This window comes from Kryptolebias marmoratus, linkage group LG8, assembly GCF_001649575.2.
Source record: "Kryptolebias marmoratus isolate JLee-2015 linkage group LG8, ASM164957v2, whole genome shotgun sequence".
Lineage (NCBI taxonomy): Eukaryota > Metazoa > Chordata > Actinopteri > Cyprinodontiformes > Rivulidae > Kryptolebias > Kryptolebias marmoratus.
This window is the reverse complement of record NC_051437.1, coordinates 27,248,753-27,265,072: the sequence shown is the minus strand read 5'-3', so window position 1 is coordinate 27,265,072 and position 16,320 is coordinate 27,248,753. Positions and strand designations below refer to the sequence as shown.

The window sequence follows — 16,320 nt, the reverse complement described above, 5'->3', positions numbered from 1 at the left end:
AAGGAACTCCGGGCGAATCTCATCCACCCCCGGAGCCTTGCCACCGAGGAGCTTTTTAACCACCTCGGTGACCTCAGCACCGGAGATTGGAGAGTCCGACCCAAAGTCCCCAGGCTCCACCTCCTCAATGGAAGATGTGCTGGTGGGATTGAGGAGGTCTTCGAAGTATTCTGCCTACCGACCCACGACATCCCGAGTCGAGGTCAGAAGCACACCACCCTCACTATAAACAGTGTTGGTGCTGCACTGCTTTCCCCTCCTGAGACGCCGCATGGTTGACCAGAATCATTGCTGTTAAAGGAGGTTCTACAAGCTGCTGGAGTAGACTTGGTTGTTTTACACAACTTTTTCATTTTGTCTTCATTTTTGTTATATAAATATTACCAGAGTGGAATCTGTTGTTTGTTTCTGTCCACTTGAAGTTAGATTTGAATAAATTTAGAATCAAACATTGTTATTGTACAACTTAGTAAGGGATCATTTTGAATCACACTTTACCTACCTTGGCTTCGACACTTTGTTCCAGTTTTAAACTTGTTTTTTTGTTGTTGTTTTTTTTAAAAAGCACAGATAAAAAAAAGTTTTACAAGCATAATTTAATATTTATAGACCAAAAAGGTGATTTCCAAAAGAATACTGGCCAAAAACATTTTTGCATCAGTGAAAAAACCAAATGCATCTTTCAGGAAATACAAAGAGAATAAGAGTACAATTAATAATTTTTTTTATAAACCACTTTTCATTTTGTAAATGGATCTAGTAAAGTAACTTAGGCACATAACCCTCTGCAATTTTCGGACCATTAATTATAAATAATTTTTCTTGTTGATGAGCAGAAAAGAAAACATTTTGAAATGAAGTTTTTTTGGAATTAGCTTTTTCTCCTATAATCACTGGAGGAAAGATGCAAAAAGCATAACATGCAAAAAAAATAAAAAAACAAAAGAGCTTCAGAAAACCTGCAGACCTAATAAAAACATTTTAAAGATTTGTAAAAAAGCCTGGCTCCTTGGAGGAAATATGTATATTCTGTATACTGACTAGGGATGCAATGGGGTGGAAAATTTCTGGCATTTTTCAGAAACTTTCCAGAAACCTTTCATTGGAAAACCCAACTATTTTTTATTATGTCTTGATACATACAGTAAAACACTAAAGTTGAAAAAGAGCAGATTTCTTTTTTTTTTTTTGCATAATGTTGAGACAAATCACCACAAAACAGCATCTGAGACAAATGTTCAATGTCTCTGCAGGGGGCACTTGAACAATCATCTTACCTACATGATAGCATGATGTTAATTATATATGTATGGCTCTTTGATATTTTTTTCCTGTTTCACATAATTCCTTGTGGCCATAATGAATATGTACCCAATTTAATTTTTATCTACATGCCTGTCTGTTCTTCAAAGAAAAACAGATGGATATTGTACTTTTGGTTCAACATGTTTCTACCAAGCTACGCAATAGTGGTTGAAACACTGCAAGAGCTACTTCAAACAAATATTCAAGCTGAACTAAAACAGACTGATGCAGCAAATGGAAGTTTCAATCACCTTAAAACAATGCTCTTGAAGAGCCCAGCATTTGCCATCTACAACCCTGAACTGCCAACATTCATCACAACAGATGCCTCAGACAATGGATTGGGAGCAGTTCTGACACAGTAACAGTCGGACAATGTGGAAAGCATTTTGGCTTTTGCATCTCGCACCCTGTGAGGAAGTACTCCACTATAGCAAAAGAGGCTCTTGCTTGTTTGTAGGCAGTTGAAAGATTTTTTTGCATTACAGTAATACTAAACTTTCTGAGAAAATTCTTTACAAATATACAACTTATATTTACTTTCTGTTGTCAACATAAATGTTACAAAGTGGATACATTGCTAAGTTTTCCAATACTACTTTTGTTTAAAAGTAATCAGGTTTGTTTGGGTAACAGGGGATATGTTGTGTTCTTGTGTTAACACAGGTAATATATTGCTGTTGTTGCTTCTGTCGGGATCTGGGTTTTTGTGTTTTAGTTTTATTGCTTTTTGTTTTTGTATTGAGTTATTGTTCAGTTAGTTTGTGTTCTGGTTTATTTGTCATATTCACTTCCCCTCAGTCTGCACTTTGTTTGTCTGCCACGCCAATCTACGCCTGTCCAAACTTTGTAATCATGCCACCTGTTTCCACTTACCTCGTTTTCCTCTGTGTTTAAAACCCGGTCATTTTCTCCACTACTCCATCGGTTCATTGTTCTGTCGTCCTCGTTCCTGTTCATGTTCCTGTTTCCCGTTTACACGCCTGCTCTGTTCTTTGTATTTTAGTTTATGTTTTGTTGTTTTGCTGCCTCGCCAGCTTTTGCTTTGATTTAATATATTAGTTTTTTAGTTTAAGAATGAGTCTGTGTTCTGGGTTCGCCTCCATCATCCCTGCTGCTGACAGCTTCTTGGTGCTAGATAGCACTACTGTGACAGTGTAAGGAAGAAGAGACTGTGTTGAAGAAAATAACGGAGAAAGATACAGAAGAGACAAAACAACATCATATTCTGTAATAGCATCTTGCATAATGGCACAGTTACTGTAAACTTGATGACCATTCTTCGGAGTGCCTTGTTTAAACTGGAAAATAAACTAATTGCCCAGACTTTTGATAGACCTGCTGTGATGAGCGACGCATCTTTCAGTTTGCAGGCTAGGCTGCGGGAGGCCTTTCGTCAAGCATACTTTGTGCACTGTTATGCCCATCATTTAAACCTGGTCATTCAACAGGCATGCTCAATGCCCACACCTGTCAAAGTATGTTTTGCAAATCTATCAGCTTTTGGACCTTCTTTTTCCCCCAAGTCTCCTAAAATGACTGCTGTCCTGAATTAAGTGTGCAGAAGGAGGATTCCAGCACCAAGCCAAACACAGTGGAACTTCAAGATCTGCACGATGCACACTGTGTTTGAACACTAAGAGAACCTGAAGGCATGCTTTGAAAAAATCTATAAAAATCAGAGTTGGGACAACATGTCAATCCAACAAGCTCATCATGGTGATGTACAGAAGTACCGTGTTTGAAGGGTTAACATCTGCTCTATCAGTGTTGAGGATGATGACAGAGAACAATCTTAAGAGCACTTTTTTAGACACATGGGACAAGAAAGGCTGAACGCGCTGGCTGCACTGTTTATTGAGCAGGAATTTGGTTCAGAAATCACCTGACTTTGATGAGGTGGTCGTTAACCTTTTGAAATCCCAGAAAAATTGTTGGAGTGAGTTTCTGGGAAAATAACATCTGAAATAATTATAGTTAAAACCCTTAATGCAGGGAAATTAAGTATTGGACAACTGAAAGGGGTTCTGTATAAGCTTGGTTTTCGGAGGTGGTTTGGTTTACACTTCTCTTTGTGCTGAAAAAGGACATAATGTCAAAAAAAAAAAACCTTCTGGACCCACCATAACCCCTTAATGACAAGCTGTGACCCAAATTGAGGAAAATCTTTTACTAAATGAAATGATGGTGCGGTTTGAACCTGAGACAGGTTCACTAAAAAAGGGACCAGTTTAATGATGAACCAAAACCACCAATAAGTAGCAACACTAGAGAGAGAAACATGTCCGTTTATCCTCAATTAACTGCATTTTAATTAAAACCAACATGCAGTAACTGCAGCCCTTTTTTTCAAACAAACTCAGTGCCTTCAAGCACAAATATGAAATAAAAAGAGTTAACCTATTGAATAGTTATTTCAGATAGACTGAAATATATAGCTTTAGCTGAGAACCCATATATAACAATGTCTTATTAAAGTTATTCAAGCAATAACCATAGGATTGACACAACAATCAGAACATTGTTTTGTTTTCTAAAGGCAAAGGCCGAGAATTGTTGATTTATTGTCCAGTCTAATTGTGTAGCATAAAATTGATTTGGATTTTAGGTTTTTCCATTAGCAGCTCCTATAAATGTCTGACGCAAACAGACACCAATAGGTGCGCACTGCTCGAGCACATAGAGGGGCTGTTTGTCCATTATGGAGCAGCCAGGTGTTGTCTGACCTACCTGGCTGTTTGGTGAGTCCAGGTTATTCCCTCAGACAGACTCCACACGGCATTCCAGAGCTGAGATGTCAACACAAACTTGGCTAAACTGTGAAAGCAGCTCCGGTCCTATCTGAGGGGGTGAAATCTGAGAAGCAGCGGGGTCCTCCTTCTGCTCCACCATGGGAGTGGCCCTCCAAGGAATGTTACAAAGATCCTCCTGCACAAAGAGACACATATAAGCGCTCTACAGGACGTTTTGATGTCATTGCATGTTATTCTACTTTAATAAAACATCCCTGTATATTTATGGGCACAATGTGGCTTATAAGAAGATAAAAACATGTTATCTGTTAGTGTTACTGTGTATGCATAAAGAACCACGTGATTTCTGTTGTGTCATCCAGGTGTTAAACAGGAATCTGGCTCGGGATCAGCGGTTAACCCTTTAAATGACAGGCAAATACTTAGAAATAAAAATGAAAAAAAAAAAAAAACATTTTGCAACAACTTGTGAAGCCTATCTCTTTTTTGTTAAACATGTTAAATAAACCTAATATGTAGTTTTTGTGGCCTTTTTTAAGACTGTGGTGCAAATATTGTTTAACAAATAACATTTTTATTATTGTGTTGGTAATAAAAATCTTTAATGGGACAAATTTATGCAAAAATGAAATGACAGGTTTTTTTTTCATGTCACTTTATTTCTAAAAAAATTTGTTTTTTAAAATAAAAAGATATTCAAACTTTTAAAAATAATTTTAAAACATGCACAAACATTGTGCATTATGAAAATAGCTCTTTAAAGTCTTTATGACTGCTTTTATTAAAGGCACAAGAAGATCAATTGTTTTGAATTAAAATGAAAAAATGAGAACAAAAAAAACATCTTTGTGATGTACATTAAAATGCCTTTTTAAAAATAATTTTTAGAACAAAACCTTGACAATGAAAACATGATAACTTTCCCAGATGAAAATCTGTGGACTATTAAATGAACAAAGGATTTTAATTTATCCACAGGCTTCGTGAAATCATAATGATTCTTAAAGAGCAGTAATTTATTCATATAGATTAGATTTAGGTTTGACAGCCAAGTATGCAAAGAAAAGGTGAGCCAAATGTAAAAATACATGTTTGAAGAAAGACTTTTCGCAATTGGTACACATTTCTTAGACATAATAAATAATAGTAAATCATCATTGCAATTTCCACAATGCCCCACTCAGGCAGAAGCCTAAAGATAAATTTACAAAATCCTTCATTTTCCAAACACAAAACAAGGTGAGAAGATATGTTTTATGCATAGGAAGGAAAAGGAACCACTCTTTAAAGCTAAATCACCGTTTCTCACACGTCAAACGTTGTAAACAGTTGAATGCATTCACCTTGTTTTAATGTCCTCTAAAACCAAAACAAAAAAACCTTTTGTGTTGCGTTTATGGTCCACAGTGAATGCACAGCTGATAAAAAGGTCCATGTCAGACCAAAGAACATGACCGATGGAAGAAAAGTTCTGATAATTTCCTGTTTTTGTGTCCATTTCTTAAATCAGAGGCTTCTTCGGTTTTATTGTTCAGCAGAGGTGTAACGAGACGGGACAAAGAGAGAGAATATTTGAACATTTTTAAGAAACCAGAACCTCACAGGAGTTTGTCTGAGAATCTGAGTTGTGAAAACTCTCAGGACATGAGAGCAAAACTCTTAGGTGTTTATTATTATTCTCAACAGAGAGAAATTTTGCTCCCACTGATGAACACAGAGATTATTAAACAGAGAGCAGAGGGGAGGGACAGGTCTAAGTAAACGACACAGTCTGATTTTTTAAACTGCTGCCACACAAACAATTAAAGTGCTGGGGACATTATTTCACCAGACAAAGTCATTAGACAGAATTTTTTGTGTTTCAGCTCAGTAAGAAATCTTGTGAGGTTTCAGTCTCGAGATACTGCGCCACAAGATCTCGTTACACCTCTAATGTTTAAATGTCCCGATAGATGAGAAAAGGAATGAGTAGAGATGCTGTGTCAATTAACAGAGATTTCTTGTTCCTCATCTTCGTCATTAGATTCATCTGCAGCTGAATCCTCGCACTTATTGTTGTCGTTCAGCAGTAAAAGCATCTCAAGTTCTGAACTCTTACTGCTGAGCTGCCTTAAAGAGGGAACCTTATCTGAAAAAAACAAACAGAAAAAAAAAAAATATTAGTACTTCCTAAAGCCTTATTTAACTACCGGTAAAAATATTTGTGTTTCACTTGAAATCAGCCACTAGAAAGCACAAGTCAGTGTACCATATTTTCTGCACTAAAGGGTGCACCGGATTATAAGACACACTGTCAATAAATGGTCCATTTTCAAACTTTTGTCATATATAAGGCGCACCGGACTATAAGGCGCATTAAGCGAAACAAAACAGCCCCGTCTTTTTGGAGAATACTGCACCGACGTAAGCGTCAAATATAAACACCTCCACCGCGTGCCGAGCGCAGGAGTAGCGTGGAGCCTTTCGAGACACTACAAAGCACGACTATAACTGAACCTTAATGCTGCAAGCGCTGCGGCTTTGTAGTTTACCACAGTCGTACTAAAACATGACGGCTTCTTACATATATAAGGCGCTCTGGATTATAAGGCGCACTGTTGTTTTTTGAGAAAATTCTTGTTTGCTTCGTTGATGAACAGACTAACAGATGAGGTCAGGCAGGAATCTCTGTGGACTATGATGTTTGCAGAAGACATCATGATCTGTGGTGAGAACAGGGAACAGGTGGAAGAGAACCTGAAGAGGTGGAGATATGAATTAAGACGAGGAATGAAAGTCAGCTGTAAGAAGACAGAGAACGTGTGTGAATAAAAGAGAGGCAGGTGGAGCACTGAGGCTACAAGGAGCAGAGGTCAGAAAGGTGCAGGACTTCAAGGACTTCTCCTTGGGAGGGACAAGGATGGACAGGATTAGGAATGAGGTCATCAGGTTGAAGGACTGGGAGATAAAGTTAAAGAGATGGTATGGACATGTGCAGAGGAGGGACAGTGGGTATATTGGTAGAAGGATGTTAGAAACGCAGCTGCCAGGAAAAAGACAAAGAGGAGATATATGGATGCAGTTAGAGAGGACATGGAGGTAGTTAGAGTGAGGACAGAGGAGTTAGAGTTAGATGGAGGAGGAGGACTTGCTGTGGCGACCCCTGTAAAGGGAACAGCTGAAAGAAGAAGAAGAATTCTTCTTTTGGATGCTTAAAGAATAATGTGTTTATAAATGTGAGCAGAATCTGACACTTTTAGATGCAGTTAGGAGAAGATAAATTCAGTTTTAATAAACAGTTTATTTTGAATACTGGTGTTGTGCAAAAAATATTATTTTGCTTTTGAGGAAAAAAAAAAATAGTTCATCTATAAAATGTCTAAAAAATTTTTGAAATACTTGACGTTACTGCTAGCAAACAAAAGAAAAAGAAATCTTACTTTTGGAATAGTACATTTTGAGTCCCACGTGTAATGATACACCACACAGACACATGGCAAACCCCAGCCAGTTAATGAAGCTTAATTTATCTCCCAGAGATGCTGCCAAAAGCAGCATACAAATTTCCTGCAGAAAACAAACAAACAAAAAGTCTGTTAGATTAAAGTTAAAGTTCTGAACAAAAAAGGCATATTTGTCACCTTTGTTGGCTTTCTCTGAATAAGTTAAGTTCAACAGAAAGAAAAGGCTTGTTTTTCTACTTTCATGCAGGTTAATAACATTTTTGTATGATAGTTTGGTAGATTTTACAAAAAGCCACAACACATTAAGTACCTTAACAATTCCTGCTATAGACAAAGTGAGGCTGGAAGTTCGTGAGACGAGTAGAAACTCAGAAAAGCCCAAACCAAAGGCCAATGTGCCGCCGATACTGAGAGTGAGGAGGGAATACAGAAGAGGGGTGAGCTCCGTCACCCGGAATAACTTCTCAGAGGTACTCAGGCTCAGGGCTGCAGAGAGACACAATCAAACAGTTACAGGTACAGCCTGACCATTCATATTTCCTGTGTTGAAATCTCAAAAACATGTTGAGTTTTTAGAGATGCTTTCTTAAAGAGAGCCACGGCACGTTTTAACTGTGCTTCAACCAGTAATAATCAGATAAATAAAACACGTGAAGCATCTTTAAAATGTTCTGCCCTCAGATTAGCCTCCATGTCACAAATCCAAAGAAACTCCTACAGAAGTGCTGATAGGGTTAGGGTTAAAGCAACACAATGTTCTCCTTAAGTCTAACGGATTCTTTCTGCCTTAATCCTCCTGATTGCACTCTGTATAAACCTTTAAAGCAATAAAGGAACCACATTCCAACTTCCTTAGAGCTGATGTAGACATGAGAACTTTCAAATACAATCAGGTTATGGAGATAAATTTACAGCAGCCACAAAACTAGACAAAAACTTAGCTGAACAATTCTTACCTTCATTGTACAAGAAGAGGGGAAAGAGGCCAAGAAACATGAGAGGTTGTAGGTGGTACATGGCATCTATCGGATTCTGAAGGCCTGAAAGAAAGTGCACCATAAAAATAAAGTGCAATAGGAAGAAAATATCTAATCTCGCATAAGTTAACAAACTAAAAGTTCTAACCACTGCAAAAAGAAATACACTCAGCAAACATGTTAGAAGTTGTGAGATGCTGCTGCTGGAGTAACGCGCTGTTATTTTGTAGTTTACCCAGTATAAGCGAACCCATAAGCCTCAGCTACAGTTGTTATTAATTTTATACAGGACATCACAACAAGCAGCACTTAACAACACACCAGCAGCAGCAGTGTGCAACTGGTACCATCTGCACAGCGTTGCATGAAATTGTGCAGTGTTGTTGGGTCACAGCTACATTATTTCATTAATAAGACCTGAACGTGAGGTATATGCAGTGTTTCAGAGTTACGTTTTTGTATATTTTTTTCATGTTATTAACGAGACAACCTGCAGCAGCTGTAGCCCTTATGCAAAGCTACAGGACTTCTCCACATACTGAATATTTTTCAAATTTGGCAATGACTTAAGACGAACCCAGCTCTGCTTTCTGCATGAGGACCTGGGTGAGGGTCCAGCGGATTCCCCCGATGAAGGACGCCAGCAGCACCATAATGAAGCCCTCCAAGTTGAATTGCGTGGATTCAAATGTAAACATAAAGAGACCACTGGAAATCAGCAGGACCACCAAGATCAGGAAAGGGTTCTGGTTCAAGAGAGAAAGAAACAAAAGAGAAGATTGCATGATGATTATAACATCAAGGGTGCTGTGCATGATGACCCTCCCTGTGCTGTTTTTTTAAAACATATCATCTGTTAAATTTCAACTGGCTCATATAAAGGTTAGATTCTCTAATTTTGTGGTTATTGGTGAGCCAGTTTGAAAATAATCACATTTTAAGAACTCTTCAAGAACTCTTTCATGAAGTACCATTATGTAAGCTGTATGAGGCTTAGCTTTAATTAGTCCAACTTTGCATGACATAAAATAAAAATTAAGACAAAACACATTAATCAACATATTATTTGCACAAGTTTCAAGTTAAACTTGAACTCACAGGCTCCTCTAGTTTGAACACAAGGGAGAAAAAGAGGATAAACAGCACTGCTGAGGACTTGGTCATGGTGTACCTTGAACAAAAAAAATAAGAACCAAAAATTAGGAAGAAACAACACGTTAAATCTAGACATGACAGCCTGAAGTTGGTCTCTTCAAACTTACAAGCTAATGGTGATGAAGAGGAAACTCCAGTTGGAAAGTCCAATATCCAGTACTGTTGCTAAGGCTAATAAAAAAAAAACAGAAAAGAGATCTTCAGTCTCTTTTCTGATCTCCTCAGTCTCAAAACAAACATTTGAGAATCCACCTGTACCTGTCGGAGCCAATTTATGGAGGTAGTCTGTCCATTTTAGGATGATGCGTGGTTTGCCTGTCCAGCACTGCATGGCCCATCGCGTCAGAGCTGACAGACAGAAGTTGACGGCAAGATGAACCAGTGTCATGAACAGAGGATAATGGAAGCCCTGAGAGAGAGGAAGAAGCAGACAGAATCACCAAGGACGGCCTGGCTGTTGCTGGACATTTTCTCAAAACACAGACCAAGAGATTCTGTTGGGATTACCTTTGCTGTATTACTTCTGATCAAAGAAACCCACAGAAAGAGCACAAGCCTGACATGTTGGAAACCAACTGTGCTTCTTTATCTTTTTCCACTTACCTTCATAAGCCATTTGTTATAGAATGTGATGCCTATGGAGAAGACATAGTAGAGGAGAACCAGTCCAACAGTGCAAAGCACCCGGAAGACGAATTGGACCGGGCAAGCCATCCAGGACTGCCAGGATCAGCTCCAGAACAGGCAGCTACTGTAGAGAAACCATCTCTAAACTGACTCTGCATTCCCTCATACCATCTATATCGATTTGCTGTGGGAATCTGTGTTTAAAAAGACACAAAAATGACAGTGTGAATATGCCAAACAAGTTGATCAGACTATTGCTTTGAAGCAGATATCCATAATTCAGTTCTTCCTAATGAAAATGAACATTTGAGCCATCCAGAGAATGTCATTCATCCAATCCATAATCAACATTTAAGACATCACAAACATCCTTAGACAAATGTCACTTTTTTACACTCAGGTGTCTCGGGCTTTAATTTCCAGATATTTAAAAGTACTATTTTCTCTTCTATAATTAACATTGTGAATATCTGAAATAGATATTTGGATTTCAGACAACTACACTCCGATTGCTTTCTAAGTTTTATTTAGGATACCCAAAATAAAAAATACTATTCATGTCGTCACTAGTATAATTTAGAATGAAGAATAAAAACATTTAACTTTTAAAACTGTCATTAGGGATATTCAACAGTTAAGTAATTAAAAAAAAGTATTTGTCATTAGTAGCTGGAGTAATGATGAAGATATATTTTAAATATTTATTAAGAATTTTAACATTAAATGGGTAAAATGATAATAATGATTATAACCAATGAGACTGCAGATATCTGAAATACAAGTTTCTCTATTTAGGGATGTCTTACATTGTCTCCAAAGCCTTTTTCATTTCACAGCTGACTTGCTGTAGTCTGTAGTTGCTATAGTTGGAGTTAACCACCAGATATTACTGGTAGGATGAGGCTTTGAATCTTTTTTCAGTACAATCAGGAAGCCATCTCTAAAGCTTCACAAGGCTTTAACCACCCATCTCTACTGTTTCAGATATCCACAATGTTCATTCTCAATAAGAATCCTGTTCCTGTGGAAGATATGGAGCTGGGCTGCCTCACAGCAAGAAGATGGCAGGTTTGCCTCTCGGCTGGGACCTTTCTGCTAGGAGTTTGCATGTTCTTCTCCATGCATGGTGCTCTGGTTTCCTCCCACAGCCCCAAAACATATAGGTTAGGGTAACTGGTGATTAAACTGTTACCAGGTGTGAGTGTGTGCATGAATGGCGGTCTGTCTTGCTCATCTTTATGTGGGCCTGTGAAGGACTGGAGACCTGTCCAGGGTGTACATAGTCTTTTAGACAATGACCACTGGAAATAGGCACCATCTCCCTGTGACCCAAACAGAAACAAGTGGGTAAAGCAGATGAATGGATGCTGGGTTGCGTCGAGACAAATCTGTCTCCCCACCTAAGTCTCCTAGTTTTCCAGCCATGTGTCCCCCCCCCCCCTGATAAAATGTACACATTTTTCACAGAAGAATAAAAATCTCAGGACATGTACATCGTGAGGAAACAAGTCTGCTGTATGTATATGACAAATATGCAATCTTATTTTCCTACTGAACACAGAGGAAATGATATTTAGTGGTGATAGTCAGCCAAGATGTATCCTCGGCTAAAAAGGTACAAAACAGATCAAAACCTTCTCAGTTTTCTTAAAACACTCTTGCTTGAAACAGCAGAGATTAAAAGTAGAAAGAACAAGCTAAAAGTCTTATTCATAGACAGACGACAGGAATAATGTAATTTGACATATCTAAAATGTGAATTGTGTGGTAGAAAAGAGAGCCCTTCTGAAAATATAAAATGTACTTTTAGACTAGGAAGGATTATGTATAGATAACTGTGATTACACATCCAGTCTAGCCATTGCAAATGTAGTCTGAAGTGAATTATGTGTTACAATTACCTGCCACGGATTTGGACAGCAAAGATAACGTTTATAGGGGTTAGCAAACAGCTGAGATCAACGTCAGCTAACGGCCGAGTCCAACTGATATTAACCGCTGATAGCAAACAGCTGGCGACATGACGAGCTGTGTTAAACGCATTTTTGTGTAGTATGTAAATTGTTGCATTTGGCAGGCGTTTGGCGACCCATTCGGGTATATTTTAAAAACTTATTTTAGTCACTAAAACGGTCCAGCCGGTGTTCTTGTTCGCCGTTAGCTAACACACAAACTCCTGTTGGGAGCTGTCATCGGTGACAGATAATAACGTCAGCTATTTTTCCAGGCATAGTTTTAGAAAATAATAACTTAAATTTAATATGACACACTTGTAACATAAAAACGCGCCACTAGCAGGTTAAACATAAATACCTTTTTCTTTTTCAGGGACTCTTAGACTTCGTGCTGACTACATGGCTAAGTAGTAAACTTACAGCTTTTTTTTAGGTTTAATGTTCTTCTTCTTCTTCGTCTTCTTGTGAAGTTTTATGGCGGTTGGCAAGAAGCTGAAGGTGCCCATTACCGCCACCTACTGGTAAGGAGTGTGAACCAGAATTTCTCTCGTTAGAAAACTAAATATTATCTGGTAAATGTTATTTTTTGAATTAACTCTAAATAATTCAACAAAATTGAATTTAAATTTAAAGTATATCATAACATGCTCTATAGTTTCATCTATTCCACAGTATTCATATTTACCATTACAATGTTTCCCTAAAATAAAAAGAGTACTATTTAACCCAACGTGCCCAAATCTAAGCTGAGAAATGTTTCTTCTCTTCTTGATCTCCCTGTACTTCTAATTTCTGTCTTCTTTAGAATTTTATAAAACCAACGTCCTTTCTTTTCTTCCTCCCGTTGCTTTTTTCATTTATCCTCCATTTTCAGTTTAATTAATATTTTTATTTCTTTTTTACTAAAATTAATAACTAAATCTACTGAAACTTTTTTAAAAGCTTCCTTTGCTGTCCTATCTACCAATTAATTTCCTTTGACACCATAATGCGCTGGTATTAAATTTAATGTTGGTTAGCAATCTAAGTTAAATCCACATTATCGCTGGACTGCTGGACTGAAGTGGACTGAAGTGGTGAGACGACGCAACAAACTGATATTGCGAAGAAACTTCAAGTCACTACGGATGTTGCGATGTTTTGTTTTTGCCTGAGGGACAGAATAATGAAACATTTTTTTTCTGCAGGTTTTTTAAAGTTTCTGATTATTATATTGTATACAGGAATCAGTTATAATATTATGACTATTAACAGAAAATGTTACGCTATTCATCTCTTCACATACACCGTGCTCTGCCAGAACATGGATGCTACTTTGTCATATGATGTTATAAACACATTTATTTTATCGGGCTTTAAATTGCATTTAATGCTGGGGACTCTATCATTCTGCTGGGCGACTTCAATGCCCACTTGGGTAACAATAGTGCACCTTGAAAGGGCTGACTGAGAGGAACAGCCCCTCCGATCTGAACCCGAGTGGTGTACTGTTATTGGACTTCTGTGCTAGTCACAGTTTGTCCATAGCGAACATGTTTGAACATAAGGGTGTCCATAACCGGGGCAGTTATGGACATGAGTGCTCCGTGAGTTTCTTTGGGGCAACCCGTGAGTTTGGGATTGGGGGCCATTTAGTCCCTATACAAACATTGTACGAGTTTGTATTACTGGCAGTAAGTCGGACCTCTTCAGGGTGAGAGTTGGACTTAGCCAGAGCTACCTATTGTCACCAATTGGGGAAGAATGGAGTGTGAGATCAGCAAATTGACTGGTGTGATTACAACAGTATTGCGTACTTTGTTCTGGTCCCTTGTAGTGAAGAGGGAGCTGAGCTGCAAGGCAAAACTCTGTTTACCAGTTTGTCTGTGTTCCTACCCTCACCTATGGTCATGAACTTCGAAAGAATGAGACTGTGAACACAGGCTGTTGAAATGAGCTTTCTTTGCAGACTAGCTGGGCTCTCATTTAGAAATAGGGTTTGGTTATCTGGGAGGAACTTAGAGAAGAGCCACTTCTACTCTACGTCGAGAGGAGCCAGTTGAGGTGGTTTGGGCTTCTGGTAAGGATGCCCCCTGGACGCTTGTTATGGGATGGAGTGTACTGAATCCCTAGAGTTAGTTCATTAAAATGATTCGTTCAAAAGATTTGTTCACCGAATCCTTCAGTTCACGCAGCTTATTCGTGCAGTACACAAGTGAATGACACAGCGCCATTTCCAGCACAGTACTAAGCAAACAAATCACTCCTTGGCGGCCATTCTCTGTGTGTGCATGCACGAATCGGCAGTAGGTTTATTGTATGAATCCCTCCTCTGCCCTCTCTGAAAGACTCCTCTCTCTGTGTAGCCGATATTAGCGAGTGACACAACACTACAGCAGCTAGCAGCATGTTCAAAAAGCGTTAACAAGAGTCCTCTTTCTTTTATTATTATTATTGTTTAGTCTTAAGGACACAGAGCATCTGGTCTATAGGAAAGATGGAAATAAAAATGGCAGTTTATCAATTGATGCATAAGGTTAAAAACAAATAAATACATAACAAGTTCAAACAGATTCAAAGTTGTTTATATCAAAAAGGTTTTGATATGAATTGCAAATCAGCATTATTATATTGATAATAATGACGATAATACTATGACAATCATAATAAAAATAGCAGCAGAGGCACAGAGGGGATAATGTTATGTATGTGTACAAATATACTATTGTTGTTGTTATTTTAAATTTATTTTAAATCTTCTCCAAGCAGACTTGTAGCCTGCCCTACCCTATGAAATGAGAAAATGGTCACTTCCATTTTCAGGATAGGATACACAAGATCTAAAAATACGTCTTGTAAAACAGTAAAACAGAGATGCATTTTAAAGGGCAGAAACAGTTACATTTATTTTACAGGACTGCAGAAAATACAAAATCAAATCAGAACCCATCTTTACAGATACCTCAAAAGATCCAGATAAAGAGTTTTCAGTATATTCTGACAAGTAAGATGTATATAAATAGAATAAGATGTCAGTGAGGAAAAAATGTGAAAAATGTCAAGTTAAGGCTGGGAGGGAGGAACATGAGAAGGAAAATGGGGAATTCTGTATACATACAATCTGAACTACATAAAATAGGTCCAAATAAAAACAATCATCATTGCAATCAACCAGAAACTTTATATCATGTAGTCATACTTCCCCTTTGGCAGTAAAATTTTGAAACAAATATTTTAATTATCAAGTTGCCAAAGCAAAACAATGTTTAATGGCATTTGTCTTGTATAGATACCTAATATCATACTTCTTTAAATAAAATAACTTGCATTTTGTTTAAAACAAACCTTTCTACTAGTTTGTCTTTCACAACAAGGCACAGCTCTTTAGACAAAGATAAATTCATATTTTACAAATATAAAACAGCTAAAGATTTATGTCATAATACCAAAAGTATGCTTTGACAGTCACCGACACTAAGACCAGTGTGGTGTTCTATTTGATAGATCCATGATAGAATCTAACATTTGCTTGATGGAATAGCTAAATCTGCTATAAACAGGACTCTATGTACCAGTGGTTCCCAACCCTGGTCCTCGAGGAACACTATCCTGCATGTTTTTGTTGTTTCCCTGCTCTGACACTCCTGATTTGAATGAGTGAGCTATTAACAGGCTTCTGCAGGCATAGAAGACATGCTGAAGGGAAACAATGAAAATGTGCAACATAGTGTTCCTTGAGGACCAGGGTTGGGAACCACTACTATATACTACAAAGCAGGAAGCTAGTTTGTTCGTTTTTTTTTTTTTTCTTTTTTTTTTTTTAACAAACTTTATTTTTTGTAAACAACAATGCATAACTGTGCAGAGTACATATTAGAGAGAACAAGAATATACATATATAACAAAGAATAAAAATTAAAAAATCGAAACAAAACAAATATAAATTGCCAGGGGGAACAAAAAGTACAAAAGTGATAAGAAAACAACAATCAAAATAATCTTGCATAAAGAAAATAGTACAAATTGTGGTAAATATGCCAAAATTACAGTGAATTAACATAGGAGACAATCCAAAATTCCAAGTTGTTTGCAAGTCCATATTGTTGTTTTTGCTTTTTGATTAGTC

General features: G+C 37.7%; 3 protein-coding genes across 6 annotated transcripts in view; 1 reads left to right on the top strand and 2 right to left on the bottom strand.

Moving 5' to 3' along the window:
- Window positions 1-4,187, bottom strand: part of LOC108246106 (collagen alpha-1(XX) chain) — a 45,846-nt gene extending 41,659 nt beyond the window's left edge. For all 3 annotated transcript variants that reach the window (XM_017433479.3, XM_017433480.3, XM_037977040.1), the window contains exon 1: window positions 4,036-4,187. The gene's annotated coding sequence lies outside the window, so the exon portion shown is untranslated. The remainder of the gene's footprint in view (window positions 1-4,035) is intronic.
- Window positions 1-16,320, top strand: part of zgc:103759 (U8 snoRNA-decapping enzyme) — a 576,073-nt gene that overhangs the window by 43,126 nt on the left and 516,627 nt on the right. The window lies entirely within an intron of this gene.
- Window positions 4,813-12,679, bottom strand: slc35c2 (solute carrier family 35 member C2). Of its 2 annotated transcripts, none has more exons than XM_017433481.3 (10): window positions 12,574-12,679; window positions 10,237-10,454; window positions 9,892-10,042; window positions 9,741-9,804; window positions 9,577-9,649; window positions 9,056-9,224; window positions 8,458-8,541; window positions 7,812-7,987; window positions 7,478-7,604; window positions 4,813-6,186 (listed from the first exon to the last, which is right to left on the bottom strand). In XM_017433481.3, the coding sequence occupies exons 2-10, from the start codon at window positions 10,345-10,347 to the stop codon at window positions 6,041-6,043; spliced, it is 1,101 nt and encodes a 366-aa protein (XP_017288970.1). In that variant the 5' UTR covers window positions 10,348-10,454; window positions 12,574-12,679; the 3' UTR covers window positions 4,813-6,040. The 2 variants fall into 2 exon arrangements, with proteins under 2 accessions (XP_017288970.1, XP_017288971.1); XM_017433482.3 differs by having other exon boundaries at window positions 12,636-12,671.

Excerpts from the sequence above, each read along its gene's own strand:
- slc35c2 (XM_017433481.3), bottom strand. The coding sequence starts at position 10,347 with ATGGCTTGCCCGGTCCAATTCGTCTTCCGGGTGCTTTGCACTGTTGGA. Across the intron at positions 9,650-9,740 it reads CTCTTCATCACCATTAGCTT|GTACACCATGACCAAGTCCT; the intron begins GTAAGTTTGAAG and ends TTTTTGTTCAAG. Across the intron at positions 7,988-8,457 it reads CCTCTTCTTGTACAATGAAG|CCCTGAGCCTGAGTACCTCT; the intron begins GTAAGAATTGTT and ends GTCTCTCTGCAG.